At 36.6% G+C, this 17589-nt stretch overlaps 1 protein-coding gene and 1 non-coding gene across 4 annotated transcripts in view; both read right to left on the bottom strand.

The window, feature by feature from the left end:
- POLA1 (DNA polymerase alpha 1, catalytic subunit) overlaps positions 1 to 17589 on the bottom strand; it is a 285949-nt gene that overhangs the window by 228495 nt on the left and 39865 nt on the right. For all 3 annotated transcript variants that reach the window (XM_061135837.1, XM_061135836.1, XM_061135838.1), the window contains 4 exons: positions 16754 to 16853; positions 15434 to 15558; positions 10634 to 10783; positions 10104 to 10226 (listed from right to left, as the gene is read on the bottom strand). In XM_061135837.1, the coding sequence (XP_060991820.1) occupies positions 10104 to 10226; positions 10634 to 10783; positions 15434 to 15558; positions 16754 to 16853 (498 nt within the window). The remainder of the gene's footprint in view (positions 1 to 10103; positions 10227 to 10633; positions 10784 to 15433; positions 15559 to 16753; positions 16854 to 17589) is intronic.
- On the bottom strand, positions 16042 to 16171 carry LOC133053329 (small Cajal body-specific RNA 24). The gene has a single exon (XR_009692245.1). It is a non-coding gene; the product is annotated as a small Cajal body-specific RNA 24 (non-coding RNA).

The following is a 17589-nucleotide window of genomic DNA, read 5'->3' on the forward strand; positions in this document are numbered from 1 at the left end:
ATCCCTCAACAGAAAAATAACAAAGTCAAAAAAGTAAAACTGAATAGCAAAATTATTCCCAACTATTTTTAAACCGGGCTTCCCTGGTGGTCAAGTGTAAAGAATCTGCTGGCCAGTGTAGGAGATGGGGGTTCAAGCCCTGGGTGAGGAAGATCCCCTGGAGAAGGAAATGGCAACCCACTCCAGTATTCTTGCCTGGAAAATCCCATGGACAGAGGAGCCTGGGGGGCTACAGTCCATTTTGTTGCAAAGAGTTGAACACAACTTAGCAACTAAACAACAAAACAACAATTTTTAAATTAACCTCTAATTCTGTGACTGAAGAAGTCATATATCATAGCCCCATGGCCATAAATATGATGAATTTAACTTTTTGAAAGAATTAGCTTGCCATGATAAATTAAATGACTGCTCCCACTAATAAAATATCATATACTGCTTGTGGCCGTGCAAACTCCACTCCTAGTAATACCCTAGAGAAACTCTTGCACAGGTGGCACTGTCTACTATAGCACTATTTGCAGTAGCAAAGAATTAAACCCAAAAACATGGACAACTGGAAAATAAAAAATGTCCTGTGCTATATTTATTCACTGAAATATTACACAATAAGTAACACAAATAAACCAAGTCTGAAACTGTACCAACACAGACCAGCTTAAAAACTAGTATACAGAATAGGTACTTTCTCCTACTGTTTTTGGCAAACTGCAAAAGCACATGTATAGCATGACACATAAATGGTAAAAACTTCTAGGGCACCACATATATAGGTACACATGATCTATTGTGAAAACAAAAAACCCTGGGCAAAAAGGGCACAACTAACCTGAGAGAGCAGGTACCTCAAAAGAAGAAAGAAATGAGAGAGGGTACGGAGGAAAGGGTCTTCAGTTGTCTCTACAATATTTTATTGCATTTAGTTTGTTAAAACTAGGCTTTTTAAAGAAAAGAAATTGGAAACATGAAATTTTTGCTTATTTGCAGATAAATCACAAAGTCTCTGTCAGCACTTAATTATAAGATTCTGCCTATTCACTCATTCTCTTTTGCCACTGACATCAACAAAGGCTACAGCCAGCCCTCTATCCCAGGGCCATTTTGAAGGGCTCTTGACAGGCACTAGCACATGGCCAAGAGACTCCCAGGAAGGCTTGCCCAGACTGCAGTGTTTTCCTGCAATGATTTGGACACATTTTTCAAATGCCCAAATTTCAGCTCCAAACACAACTAAAAGCTAGGCAGTCTACAACTGGTTGGCAAGCAGGCTGGCAAAGACTCATTTTAGCCTACTGGGTGAGAAAATGAAAACGCACGGGCTCTATACCCAAACATTAGAGCACACATTCACTTTAAAATGCAATCAGAAATCCAGACCAAAAATCATTTTCTCAAGGGCACAGAAATAACAGAGTGCAGAAATAAAACAATACCAACACCAATAAGTACTAATTATTCCATAAAGACAAATATTACCATTACACTAAGAATTATGCAATAAGCATGTTTATAAGTACAGAGTAAGTTAAAAATCCCTCAAAAAAAACCCCAACAAATTCAAAGAGGCAAAATTACACATCAAAATCATTTCAATTCTCTTTAGATTAGCCTAATACTGTGACCAAGAGAGTTACGTATTGTAACCCCATGGCCACAAGTGTGAATTTTGCTCTTTGATGGAAGAATTAGCTTGCTATGATACATTAAATGATTGATCTTATCAACAAAACTTATTATTCAAAAACCATCATTATTTTAAACACTAAATAACACTATTACAATCCTTTGGTCCTTTAATAGTTCCAAATTAATAAAAGTGAAAAATCTGGACAGATTTGTGTCACTAAATGGCCTTTACTATTGTTCACAATATAAAGCCTTAATTGATTAATGATCTCAGGGTGTCTATCGCCATCTAGTGAACAATCATTTCAATTACTACAACAGTCACTTGACTACCTAGTCTGTTTTCTCTGTGGTTTAAAATACACGTCCACTTAGTGCTATCAACTTACCCAGTATCTTTTTTATGTCTCTACAAATACACTGAGAACAAACACAAATATAGATGGTATTTATGTAGATTCACTTCTGAATATCTATCAACTAGCTTTCTGTATTACTTCTCTGGAAACACTGAGTTCATTATTTTTAAATAACCTGCACACTATGAGGTCCCTCACACAATTCCTTAACCATTAACTAATTCTTCTACCACCGAGCAATTAAAAATCACAGAAGAGTTTAAGTGTGAAAGATCACACCTGGGAAAAGACAATATTGATGTCCATTTGACATAACTATTAGCATTTTTATTATAAACCTGTTTTTAAAAGTACAATTAGTAATTACTCTGAGTACTCTAACAGCCATAATACATTTGATTACAGAAATTATTAGGTCACCGGAGCCAAACCTGCATGATTCCAACAAACTGAGCACACACAAAATACAGACTTAAAAATAAAATGGGGGAGGGGGGCTTAAGGCCTCCCCAGACTGTGTATTAATCCATATTCAAATGCTAAATGTTACAATCTTTTCAGGTGACATACTACTAGGTTTCCTTCTCATTAATTTCTACTTGAACCTTAATCTAATTTATCCTACAAGGATTTTAAAAGCAATCAACTTCTAGGATTTTCAGGTTACTATATTACTGGGTCTACTCTTAGTACAAAAACAAGGTTGATAAGTCACAGAAATATTCCAAAATTCAGCAAACTGACTCTCTTTTTACACTTCATTCCTCCTACTTCTTCATAATCAAAAGATTATTTAATTCACAAAGACCTAACATATGGAAAATAACAGTAAACCTAAAGACAGATTATCACATAAAATACTTCCATCCGCCAGTGCTAATAATTATCACCAATACAATCAATTTTATTATAGGAAATAATTTCTGTATGTGGCTTTGAATCTTCTCAAATAAGATTTCCAGGAAGCAACTGTGTAATTATTATTTCTCATTAACCTCACATTACTTTAAAGGCCCATTTCCCACAGTTGCTGTATTTTTTTATTTGTGGGAAAAAGCAAAGGGGAAAGAGACAAGGGGAAAGCAGAAACCAAGAATTTAAACCACACATGATTATTTCTAGATTTGTCTAAAATTCTTTTTTTAGTGGGGATAGTAGAGTTTTTTTAAACAAAATATTTAGTAAGATTTGTTACTGCTCCATTTTATATAACAGAAAAATAAAAATTGAGTTTCAATTCCCTATTAAAAATTGAGCTAAACAAAAATACTGCCCTTAAAGTACAATGGATTAGGGGAGTGGGGGAGATCATTGGACAAATTTGGGGCTTATCATTATCAACAGTGCCCTTTTAAGCTTGTGGATTTCTGAGCCAATGCAGAAAATGTAACAACAGGGATTTCCCAACAGCAAGAGGCACTCTCCAAGGGAGTAAATTGTCAACTATTGCCTCTCGTGAGAAACTTAAGAGTAACCTTGATCCAATCTCAATAGTCAACCCATGTATTATCACCCAGTTGGGGCATAGTGAGTGCATTTCCTAATACAAAAATAAGATGGTATTCTATCAGAAGCCACTGGATACATCCAAAGAAATAAAATTTAAATAATTTTAAAGTAAACTTAGCCTAAGAAAATGGAAGACATCCTTCCTTCATTTCTATAAGCCCCTAAAACACCTATATCTTCTCAAGGAAAAAAGGCTTGTGTCTTGAGATAAGTATTGAAAAACGCGTTCTTCTACAAATAAGAGGTAGAATACAAAGCAGCAGTCAGGAAAGCCATCCTGAGACAGAGCAAGCACACAACCTTCATGCAGCAAGAGCTTTCAAGTCAGGAAGATCTGGATTCCCATTCAAATAAGTCAATTGTTACACTTCACCTCTGAGTTTATTAGCTTTCTTATCAGCAAAATGGGAACACTATTACCTCTATCAATTGATTCTTATGGGGTCTTACTGAAGAATGCATCTGAAAGTGTCTCACGTTATGCTGGTGTCCAATACATGTCTTGCCCTCCCTCACTGTGCCCTCAGAAGAGTCTTTGAGATTGGGATCAAACAGAAGAGCAGCTCTCAACGTCCTGTTCATTTCATGCCAGCGAGATCGACACCGTCCAATACAGCAGTTCACTAGCCACATATGTATATTTAAGGTTAATTTTAATTATAACTATATAAAACTCAAACTCTACTTCCTCAGCTGGCTGACAGTAGCCAGCTATCAAGCACTCACAAGGCACTTGTGGCCAGCAGCTACTACACTCAATACTGCAGATGGAGAACGTTTTCATCATCTCAAAGTGCTATTACATATGTCTAGTCTAGATTCTTCACGACCCAGATAATCACGATGGTGTGATCACTCACTCTCACCTAGAGCCAGACATCATGGAATGTGAAGTCAAGCAGGCCTCAGGAAATATCACTACGAACAAAGCTAGTGCAGGTGATAGAATTCCAGTTGAGCTATTTCAAATCCTAAAAGATGATGCTGGGAAAGTGTTGCACTCAATATGTCAGCAAATTTGGAAAACTCAGCAGTAGCCACAGGACTGGAAAAGGTCAGTTTTCATTCCAATCCCAAAAAAAGGCAATGCCAAAGAATGCTTAAACTACCACACAATTGTACTCATCTCACACGCTAGTAAAGTAATGCTCAAAATTCTCCAAGCCAGGCATCAGCAATACATGAACCGTGAACTTCCAGATGTTCAAACTGGTTTTAGAAAAGGCAGAGGAACCAGAAATCAAATTGCCAACATCCATTGGATCATCAAAAAAGCAAGAAAGTTTCAGAAAAACATCTATTTCTGCTTTAATGACTATGCCAAAGCCTTGGACTGTGTGGATCACAATAAACTGTGGAGAATTCTGAAAGACATGGGAATACCAGACCACCTGACCTGCCTCTTGAGAAACCTGTATGCAGGTCAGAAAGCAACAGTCAGAACTGGACATGGAACAACAGACTGGTTCCAAATAGGAAAAGAAAGGAGTACATCAAGGCTGTATATTGTCATCCTGCTTATTTAACTTATATGCAGAGTACATCATGAAAAACGCTGGGCTGGAGGAAGCACAAGCTGGAATCAAGACTGCCAGGAGAAATATCAATGACCTCAGATATGCAGATGACACCACCCTTATGGCAGAAAGTGAAGAGGAACTAAAGAGTCTCTTGATGAAAGTGAAAGAGGAGAGTGAAAAAGTTGGCTTAAAGCTTAACATTCAGAAAACTAAGATCATGGCATCTGGTCCCATCATTTCATGGCAAAAATAGATGGGGAAACAGTGGCTGACTTTATTTTTGGGGGGCTCCAAAATCACTGCAGATGGTGATTGCAGCCATGAAATTAAAAGACGCTCACTCCTTGGAAGGAAAGTTATGACCAGCCTAGATAGCATATGGAAAAGCAGAGACATTACTTTGCCAACAAAGGTCCATCTAGTCAAGGCTATGGTTTTTCCAATGGTCATGTATGGATGTGAGAGTTGGACTACAAAGAAAGCTGAGTGCAGAATAATTAATGTTTTTGAACTGTGGTGTTGGAGAAGACTCTTGAGAGTACCTTGAACTGCAAGGTGAGCCAACAAGTCCATCCTAAAGAAGATCAGTCCTGGGTGTTCACTGGAAAGACTGATGCTGAAGCTGAAACTCCAATACTTTGGCCACCTGATGCAAAGAGCTGACTCATTTGAAAAGACCCTGATGCTGGGAAAGATTGAGGACAGGAGAAGGGGACAACAGAGGATGAGATGGCTGGATGGCATCACATCACTGACACAGTGGACATGGGTTGGGGTAGACTCCGACAGTTCGTGATGGACAGGGAGGCCTGGCGTCCTGCAGTTCATGGGGTCGCAAAGAGTCAGACACAACTGAGCAACTGAACCGAACTAAACTGAATCTAGATTCTAAACAGGGGTCAGCTTTTTTTTTTTAAATAGACAGTAAATATTTTAGGCTTTGCAGGTCATTCAAATTTCCATCTTGACTACTCAACTCTTCCACTGTACTACAAACGTACCTACAGATAATACTTCAATGAATGAGTATGACTATGTGCCAATAAAACTTTATTTATAAAAACAGATGGCCCATAAGCTGTAATGAGCCAACCTCTACTCTATAGAGGATTCCTACTCCAGGTCCCCAGCATGAGTATTCTGCCTATAACCACTACCTCCTTAAGACCAAGTAGTCTTAAATCCACTGACAGAAATCAGTATTTTACTAGAGCTAAATGGAATTTAATATCTAATGTAACTATTCTCTTACAAACTAAGGAAAATCCACACACATGGTCCTAAAGCAGATGAAGCTTTTAGTGTTTACAAAAGGATAGCACCTCCAATCTGTTTGGTATGTAGCCCATCTTTCTAAAATCAGTTACTCTAAATCTGTAATTCTGGTTCTGATAATGTTCATGCAATTAAGAATTTGTACATCCAGCTGCCTACTCAAAATGCCTACAGATATATTACAATCCTCAAAGGTAACATATCCAAGACAGAACTTCTCTCCCAGATTTCCCCTTCTTAATAAATGGTTTCACTAGCTAACCAGCTAAAAGACAAAAATGGAGGCATCCTCCTTGACTTCTTCCTTTCCCTCACACTCCAACCTAATATATCCATAAGAAAACTAGCTTCCTTATGTCACAGGCCTCATTCATGTTACCTTCTAAAGAACCCTTCCTTGACCAAGCTAAGCCAGCCAGCCACCTTAACAGTGTTCAACCTACCATTCTGTTTTAATTATCTGCATAGCATTACTTCTATCATATTCTCTTATTTTTTTTATATTTGCTTATTCACTTATTTAAAGTCTGATTTCCCAAATGACCTTCTCTCCACCCCAAGCCTTTTCCACACCCCCTGCTCTAGGTAGATATGAGCCTCACAACGCGGGGACTTTTTACATCTTGCTCAACACTCTATACCTGGTACCTCAAACAATCCCTGGCATACAGAAGATGCTCAATAATTACACACACACACAAAATGGATTAATGAATGAATCCTTACTTAAAAGCATATCTCTCTCAAATTTGTCCTAAGAAAGGGATATTTGAAGCTATATTACAAGGCAGTATACTTTTTGGCTCTCCGACTCCATAATATGTATAGTTTAAAATACTTTCATTCCTATATGCCAATAAAATGGACAACTTGGAAGAAATGGACAAATTCTTAGAAAAGTATAACTTTCCAAAACTGAACCAGGAAGAAATAGAAGATCTTAACAGACCCATCACAAGCACAGAACTCGAAACTGTAATCAGAAATCTTCCAGTAAACAAAAGCCCAGGACCAGATGGCTTCACAGACTAATTCTACCAAAAATTTAGAAGAGCTAACACCTATCTTACTCAAACTCTTCCAGAAAATTGCAGAAGAAGGTAAACTTCCAAACTCATTCTATGAGGCCACCATCACCCTAATACCAAAACCAGACAAAGATGCCACAAAAAAGAAAACTACAGGCCAATATCATTAATGAACATAGATGTAAAAATCCTTAACAAAATTCTAGCAAACAGAATCCAACAACATATTAAAAAGATCATACATCATGACCAAGTGGGCTTTATCCCAGGAATGCAAGGATTCTTTAATATCTGCAAATCAATCAATGTAATATACCATATTAACAAATTGAAAGATAAAAACCATATGATTATCTCAATAGATGCAGAGAAAGCCTTTGACAAAATTCAACAACCATTTATGATTAAAACTCTCCAGAAAGCAGGAATAGAGGGAACATACCTCAACATAATAAAAGCTATATATGACAAACCCACAGCAAACATTATCCTCAATGGTGAAAAATTGAAAGCATTTCCCCTAAAGTCAGGAACAAGACAAGGGTGCCCACTCTCACCACTACTATTCAACATAGTTTTGGAAGTGTTGGCCACAGCAATCAGAGCAGAAAAAGAAATAAAAGGAATGCAGATTGGAAAAGAAGTAAAACTCTCACTGTTTGCAGATGACATGATCCTCTACATAGAAAACCCTAAAGACTCTACCAGAAAATTACTAGAGCTAATCAATAAATATAGTAAAGTTGCAGGATATAAAATTAACACACAGAAATCCCTTGCATTCCTATACACTAACAATGAGAAAACAGAAAGAGAAATTAAGGGAACAATACCATTCACCATTGCAACAAAAAGAATAAAATACTTAGGAGTATATCTACCTAAAGAAACAAAAGATCTATATATAGAAAACTATAAAACACTGATGAAAGAAATCAAAGAGGACACAAGTAGATGGAGAAATATACTGTGTTCATGGATTGGAAGAATCAATATTGTGTAAATGAGTATACTACCCAAAGCAATCTATAGATTCAATGCAATCCCTATCAAGCTACCAACAGTATTCTTCACAGAACTAGAACAAATAATTTCACAATTTGTGTGGAATAACAAAAAAACCTTGAATAGCCAAAGTAATCTTGAGAAAGAAGAATGGAACTGGAGGAATCAACCTGCCTGACTTCAGACTATATTACAAAGCCACAGTCATCAAGACAGTATGGTACTGGCACAAAGACAGAAAAATAGATTAATGGAACAGAATAGAAAGCCCAGAGATAAATCCACGAACCTATGGACACCTTATCTTCAACAAAGGAGGCAAGAATATACAATGGAAAAAAGACAACCTCTTTAACAAGTGGTGCTGGGAAAACTGGTCAACCACTTGTAAAAGAATGAAACCAGAACACTTTCTAACACCATACACAAAAATAAACTCAAAATGGATTAAAGATCTTAATGTAAGAACAGAAACTATAAAACTCCTAGAGGAGAACATAGGCAAAACAATCTCCGACATGAATCACAGCAGGATCCTCTATGACCCACCTCCCAGAATATTGGAAATAAAAGCAAAAATAAACAAATGGGATCTAATTAAACTTAAAAGCTTTCTTGCACAACAAAGGAAACTATAATCAAGGTGAAAAGACAGCCTTCAAAATGGGAGAAAATAATAGCAAACGAAGCAACAGACAAAGGATTAATCTCAAAAATATACAAGCAACTCCTGCAGCTCAATTCCAGAAAAATAAATGACCCAATCAAAAAATGGGCCAAAGATCTAAACAGACATTTCTCCAAAGAAGACATACAGATGGCTAACAAACACATGAAAAGATGCTCAACATCACTCATTATCAGAGAAATGCAAATCAAAACCTCAATGAGGTACCATTACACGCCAGTCAGGATGGCTGCTATCCAAAAGTCTACAAGCAATAAATGCTGGAGAGGGTGTGGAGAAAAGGGAACCCTCTTACACTGTTGGTGGGAATGCAAACTAGTACAGCCCCTATGGAGAACAGTGTGGAGATTCCTTAAAAAACTGGAAATAGAACTGCCATATGACCCAGCAATCCCACTTCTGGGCATACACACCAAGGAAACCAGATCTGAAAGAGACACGTGTACCCCAATGTTCATCGCAGCACTGTTTATTAACAGCCAGGACATGGAAGCAATCTAGATGCCCATCAGCAGACGAATGGATAAGAAAGCTGTGGTACATATACACAATGGAATATTACTCAGCTGTTAAAAAGAATACATTTGAATCCATTCTAATGAGATGGATGAAACTGGAGTCCATTATACAGAGTGAAGTAAGCCATAAAGATAAACACCAATACAGTATACTAATGCATATATATGGAATTTAGAAAGATGGTAATGATAACCCTATATGTGAGACAGAAAAAGAGACATAGATGTATAGAACAGACTTTTGGACTCTATAGGAGAAGGCCAGGGTGGGATGATCTGAGAGAATAGCATCAAAATATGTATATTATCAAGTGTGAAACAGATCGCCAGTCCAGGTTGGATGCATAAGACAAGTGCTCGGAACTGGTGCACTGGGATGACCCAGAGGGATGGGATGGGGAGGGAGGTGGGAGGGGGGTTCAGGATGGGGAACACATGTAAATCCATGGCTGATTCATGTCAGTGTATGGTAAAAACCACTACAATATTGTAAAGTAATTAGCCTCCAACTAATATAAATAAATTAAAAAAATAAAATACTTTCATTTTAGATATGGCAATGTTATACCATTTACCTCCCTTCCTTTGTATGTCACCAAAGCAGCCAGGGGTTTGGCGTAAAATCTGCTGTAGGAGAATCCCAGGCAGCCATACATGCTGTTTGCCGTGAGCTTCAAAGCCTTCTGTCGAATGTCATACTGCAGGCCACACAAGGACAAAAGACAGACAACAGTATTTGCAGATGCATAAGCATTACATTAGATGTTTTCTAACTACCAATAAGAAACCCTCAAAGTCCCTGGAGAAAAAAACTCTGAATACAGTCAACCCATCCTCCCAGAGCCACATTTCCCCGACCTCCTAGAAGCAAGTAAACACAGATTCCAAAGCTCCCAGAAGGTCAGAAGGCACTTGCTCAGATACATCTTTGCAGACAGAGGCGCCTTGTATTTTGAGGCATCAGATGTTTCTGAATGGTTTCCTACCCACCAACTTAAAGTAAGCACATACATCTGTCCACAGCATGATGTTTAAATCACTCCTAGATAATCAAATTTTCAAAGGTGAGACTATCACTCAGAGGTTGCTGAGTGGAAAGCTTTACCTGAAGATAAAGGTCTGGATTTAAATCTTGCTGTTTCATTAGCTGTTTCACGTGTCTTCTCCGCTCTACCAGTTTTCGGATCTCTCTGGGCAAAATGCCCATTTCCAAGCTTGGATCTGGCAGCTCGGGGATCTGCTCTTGTTCTCCATCCTGATGAACACAAGACAAAAACTTCAGATAAATCAAACTTTTGTGAAATGAATTCCCAAAATCATACCTTGTGGGAACTTAACCCCACATCTTGTAAAGCTAGTTGCTTGTCTAAGTATAAAGGTCAACAATGCTGAGAGGGCTGCAAAGCAGGTCATTGCTGCCCTCTTTTCAGTCAGTTCTCTCAGCCTATCATTCCAGTACCTTCCCGATCTAGTTCTTGACAAAATGTAGGCATCGTTTAAAGGGATGAATTTTTACACATGCTCCTTTTCCCCCTTCAACAAAGATTGGGGAGCAACATGTTTGGGGGTATTATTTTTTAAATAAAGCCATTAAATTACTATTTTTAAGACCAGTGCACTACCAAACAAAATGCTACAAAACTCTGTTAAACTATGGGGAATCACAGCAATTACTTTAGGTGTTTTAGACTGAAAAATAAAAAACTAAATACTAAATCAGCAAATCTATTTTAGGAATCTGGAGCCCATATTTAAATAGGCCACGACATTTCTAAAAATTAACACATATATATTCCTTAGTATTTATGCAGTACCTTTTATCTATCAACTGCTTTGCAATTGGTACAATAGCAACATTTTAAGAAAGCAACCAGCAGTCTTCCATTAAAATTTACAGGAAGAAAAGGCAAGGGAAGCATCAGACCATTTTTCTCAAGGCTCCATTAATTCTATTGAATATTAACAGGATACAAAGAAAAACCAGGCACATTTGCCCTTTCAAAGGTTCAAAGTTAAAAATAAACCTCTTGGCTTAAAGTATGTCAAGTCAATGCCATTTGATAACCCAGTTTTTACAAAGTATCTGATTTTATAAAGATCAATAACTTCAAATGAACAATCTCACAATAGTAACAGGGACCTATTGTTTTCTAATAGCAGATGATGACAGCAAACCTATTAGAGATCTTGGTACACATTCCAATTTATTTACAGCAACCATGGAGGTCCAATAGAAAGTAAACTGAAAGGATCTGAAGTCAGGCAAGTTACAATCAATGCCTGGCTCTGCCAGCACGAGCTGTGTGGCACTAGCTGTTCTGAAAACCAAATACAATATTGCCCAGGAAAATGATACAGAACCCATAAACTGCTACGTGTATAGTATTTCTTAGATGACCTCTTTCAACTCTGAAGTGTAATTTCATATCCAGAATCTAAACTGGAAAGCTCAAATAACAAAATGGTGGTGGGGGGAGGGGGGAAAAGAAGGAGCTGCATAATGATAACTATCCTAATACTGACACAGACAGGACACAGTCCAAAGAATATTATTAACCAAACATAGTCACTACCTCTCAGGGATGTCTACTCAATACCTACCCTGTAAAATTATCCTCCAATCCCATAGAAAAACCTATCCTCAGCAGACACATTTGTACTGTGTGAACACGCTCCTGCGGTCACAGATGATGGACAGGCGTGTTCACCAACCTAGGCAAGCCTCTAAGATTCTCTCTTCCAGGAATATGGAATTAGGACTGAAAAAGAGCCCCCAAGCTGGAACCAAAAGACTTGTAAATTCAGGAGCTAGAGAGCAAAGACATCTTCTGCCCCTTGCACAAAGAAGCAGAGAAAAACAACATACAGAGATAACGTCAATTTTCATCTTTTACTGCTAGAGAACCAAATCTAATCAAATTCCCTACTGACAGTCAATTGTATAAGCTTTATAAATGAAGAACCACACATTAAGTTATCAAGCCATACATAAAACTGTTGACTGTATGACTACTAGTTAGATTAAAACTCATGTGATATAATTCAAAAGGATCCTTTTGAAAAAGATGTTTAATGAGTAGAATCGTTAATAAATGCTTTCATGGCCAAAATTTAAAAGCCTGAAAATAACAAGTGTTACAGGAAAAGGGAAAAATTCACATACATGACTGGTAAGAGTATAAAATGGTACAACGACTTAGGAAAACAATCTAACAGTTTCCTTTCAAGTAAAACATACACTGTCCAACGCAACCCAGCAAATTCACTCTTTAGGTATCCCCAAAAGTGAAAGCACATATCCACAAAAAGAATTGTAGAAGAATGTTCACGGCAGCTTTATTAATAACAGCCCCAAACTGAAAATAATCCACATGCTGATCTCAGGGGAACAGATAAGTATGAAATACATCTCAACAGTAAAAAGGAAAGAATAGCAATAATGCAACAACACAGAGGAATCTCAAGAAAATTACACTGAACAAAAAAGCCAGATACAAAAGAGTGCATACTATATCACTCCATTAATCTGAAATTCTCGAACAGGCAAAATTAAGCTATGGTGAGACAAAAACCACTACAATACTGTAAAGTAATTAGCCTCCAACTAATAAAAATAAATGAAAAAAAAAGAAAAAAAAAAGTCAGATCAATTACTGACTGATGGAAGAGGGGATTGACTATAAAAAGGCAAGTGAAACATATCACAACTTAAGGGATGAAGCTAAAGCACTGCTTATAGAGAAATTTATAGTTGCAAATATCTAAATTAAAAGAGATCTCAAATCAATAACGTCACCTTCTATCATAAGAAACTAGAAAAAGGGCAAAGTAAATCAAAGAAACCAGAAAAAAGGAGGTAATAAAGATTAGCACAGAAACAGAACAAAAAAGCAATAGAGAAAACTCAAGGAAACCAAGGTTGCTTGTTTGAAAAGATTAACAAAATTGATAAACTTCTAGCTATACTGAAGTTTTTTCTTCAGTAAAAAAACCTTTTCTTCAGAAAAAAAAGATGACTCAAATCACTAAAATCAAGAATAAAAGGAGGGGACCATCATTACTGACCTTAAAGAATTACAGTGATTAAAAGGGAACAATAGGAACAATTTTATGCCAACAAATCAGATAACCTATACAAAATGGACAAATTCCTAGAAAAGACAGAAAACTACCCAAAGTGACCAAAAGAGAAATAGAAAATCTGAACAGACCTATAACAAGAGACTGAGTTAGAAGTTTAAAAAAGAGAAGTCTAAGACCAGATAACTTCACTGGCAAAAATTAAAGTATTAAAACAAATCCCACAGGAACTCTCCCCAAAAACCAAAGAGAAGGGAACTCTTCCCAATGCATTCTATGAGGCCAATATTGCCCTAATACCAAAACCAGACAAAGACATATACAACTATACACCAACAGCCTTTATGAATACAGGAAAAAACTCAACAAATACTAGCACATCAAATCTAGCCATATACAAAAAGGATTATACACCAATGAGATTTATCTCAGGAACAAAAGTTGGTTCAACAATCAATATAGCATACCATATTAAAAGAATAAAGAACAAAAACCATATACTTATCATCTTAATAGATGCAGAAAAGATAGTTAAGAAAACCCAACACTATTTCATGATTAAAAAAGAAAAAACACTCAACAAACTAGTGTTAGAATGGAACTTTCTCATACTGATAAAGGCCAGCTGTGGGAAACTTTCAAGTAACATAATATTTAATAGTGAAAGACTAGATGTTTTCCCCTAATATCAGGAACAAGAAAAGGGTGTCTGCTCTTGCCACTTCTATTCAACTGTACTGGAGGTTCTGGCCAGGGCAGTTAATCAAAAAAAGGAAACATAAGGCATCCAGATTGAAAAGGAAGAAATCAAACTTTCTCTATTCACAGACAAGATGATACTGTCTATAGAAAATCCTAAGGAATCCACAAACTATTATTACCACAACTAATAAATGAGCTAAGCAAAGTTGCAGGATACAAGATCAATATACAAAACTCAGTTCTATTTCTCTACACTAGCAATGGACAAACCAAAAATGAAATTAAGAAAACATTCCATTTGCAACTGCACCAAAAAGAATGAAATATTTAGGAATAAATTTAATAAAAGTGCAAGACTTGTACACTTAAAACTAGAAAACATCTTTGAAAGACATTAAGGACATAAATAAATGGAAAGACTCGATTTTCATGAATTGGAAGATTTAACATTACTAAGATAGCAATATTCCCCAAAGGGATCTACAGATTCAATATAATCCCCATCAAAATCCCAGCAGGTATTTTTGCGTAAATTGACAAGAGATTCTAAAACAAACAAAATGTGACATGTATCGCTACAATGGAATATTCAGCAATAAAAAGGAATGAAGGACTAATACATACTACAACACAAATGAATCTCGAGAACAGCATGCTAAGTGAAATAAGCCAGACACAAAAGGTCACATATGATTCTATATGCAGGAAATGTACAAAAAACACAAATCTATAGAGGTGGAAAGATTAGTGGTTGCCTAGATCTAGAAGGGATTGAGGGAGGTACGGGCTAAAAGGAAGAGGGTATCTTTGGGGAAAATGAAAATGTCCTAAAAGTGATTATAGTGCAGTTAGCAAACTCTGGGAATAAACTAAAAGCCATTAAATTGCACACTTTAGATAGGTAAATTACAAAGTCTGTGAGTTACATCTCAATAAAGTTATTAGATAAAAGACAGGGAACCAGTCTGAGTCTCCTCCTACCCAACACTCCCCCTTCTGACCACGAAGAAAGGATATGTTACCTTTTAGAAGGAAAAGCTAGAACACCAAGCCCTTTGCTTATCTTCCCCCTTTAAGCACTATTTTTAATTTCAATTTCAAGAGTTTCCAGTTGAATACAAACCTCTGCAAATCTCTGTGCCTCTGAAGCAACTCTTTGCACTGTTGTAAAACAAATGTTGAATTCCTGAATGATGGAAGGATACAAACTGTTGAAGTCCAGCAGCAAAATGAACTTATCATAAAAACCTGCAAGGAAAAAAGGCCCATGTTACAAAAAGTCTTTGGCAAAACACCATATTAGAAGTACTATATTATGACTCCATATATTATCCAGAGCTGTGAGGCAGACAAAAGGAGAAAAGGGGTCGATTATCACCTGTAAATATATATCAAAGTGAAAACATCAGGTAACCAAAGACAAAGAAAGAAGAGATCCTGTCTGGCATTGAAACCTCAACAGTCCCCCAAAAGTACTCCATTATTATGGGCAAACACTCCCCCTCATATCAATTACTTTATTTTTATTTTCATTTACTAGATCCTATCAATTCTCCTTCAAGAACGCATTCCTTTCCACCTATCTTCCCCTGCTACTCCTCAAATATTTAGTGATCTCTACCAGCGAGTGGTTATACATTTTTTTTTTTACAATCACACCTTCAAAGAATAAAACAGGCAGCCTGTTTACCTGTATACAAACTGCTAAGATCAGACAAGAGATGTATACATAAATGTCAGTAGTGGAACGACCCACCCTTTTTACTAGCAAAGGGTAAACAGAAAGCTACTGTATTTCTCTAGGACATTTACAAAGAGTTATCTTCACCTTCAGAAGAAACTGAATAGAAGAAAATGTCCACAGTTAAGACAATAACAACAACAGCAAGCATATACCAACAGCTTACTCTGTGCCTGGTACTATTATTCCTTAAATCCCAGTGTGGTATTTTTCTTATCGCTGGACCAGGGATGGTAACCGTGTCTCCTGCCTTGGAGGGCAAATTCTCAACCACTGGTCTGCCAGGGAAGTCCTGACAAATAGCTATATATTGGGCCGGAGGTTGGCAAAGATCAATTCAGCCTATCTCTTTTTGTACCACTCATGAGCTAAGCAGAGTTTTTATATCTTTAAATGGTCGGGGAAAAAAAATGTACAAAGACTATTTCAATGACATGTGAAAATGACACAAAATTTAAATTTCAATGTCCATAAATAAAACTTCCTTGGAATACAGCAAAAAAAAAAAGATTCACATTAATACCATGTTAAAAGACTGGCAAACAAGATTTTCACATGAACGTAAGAAAATAAGTAAGGTCATTATGAAACCTATTTGCTAACGTACAAAACACAACTCAGGTCTTTTAGTTTTCTCAAGCTGACTCTGCATTAAGAAGTCCCTTCACATCAGGGACAAAGCCATCCGCTGCCCAGCCTTACCAACTTTGGGATCCAAGACCAAGCCTCCAGAATAAGCTGCTTTCTTACGTCCTTTTTTGTATTTATTGGTATCTCCATCAATATCTTCATCTTCATCTCCCTAATATCAAATGGAAGATAACTTCACCAGCTAGCAACTCATGAACCAATTTAGAAGGTTTATGATTTCCCCCTTTCCAATTGCAGTACACAGTTCTAACAGATACTTTACTTCCAGTTAATGGTCCTCTGGGGAAAGACAGTTACTATAACATGTTCATGAATCCAAATGAATGCCAAGCATGGTACTTACCAAAACAAACACTGTTATCTGAGCTGATAAATATCCAAATTCTACTTTAAAATATTTCTGAATAATAGAACTTCACATTTTTAAATCAATGGACACTAAAAATTCAACTATTCATGTTATGTAAAATTTGAGATTCTAAAGTTCTCTTATATTCATTACTCTAACATTCATGATATAAAAATACAAAATATTTTATATAGATATTACCATTATTCTCATTATTAATATGGACACCTTAAAATAAGTACGTCCATATGCTGAAAATTCTTTTCCAAGTAGTTTAATTAGCAAACATTTAATACTCAGCAGAAGTCAAACTCCTCTAAGTTAATCCTTTACTAATTTTAATAATGTACATAAAACAAGCACAACAAAAGAACCAGAGTCATTTTAACATTAAACTCCCATTCTAAATTGATTACTATCCATGCTGATAAAACAGTAGCTAAGCTAAATTTTACTTCTGGTGTGATGGAGGCTACTTCAGAAACCTGACTGTGGTGACCTTAATCCTACTAGAATATAAAAATGCAACCACACAACA

The sequence above is a fragment of the Dama dama genome, chromosome X (genome assembly GCF_033118175.1).
Source record: "Dama dama isolate Ldn47 chromosome X, ASM3311817v1, whole genome shotgun sequence".
Taxonomy (NCBI): Eukaryota; Metazoa; Chordata; class Mammalia; order Artiodactyla; family Cervidae; genus Dama; species Dama dama.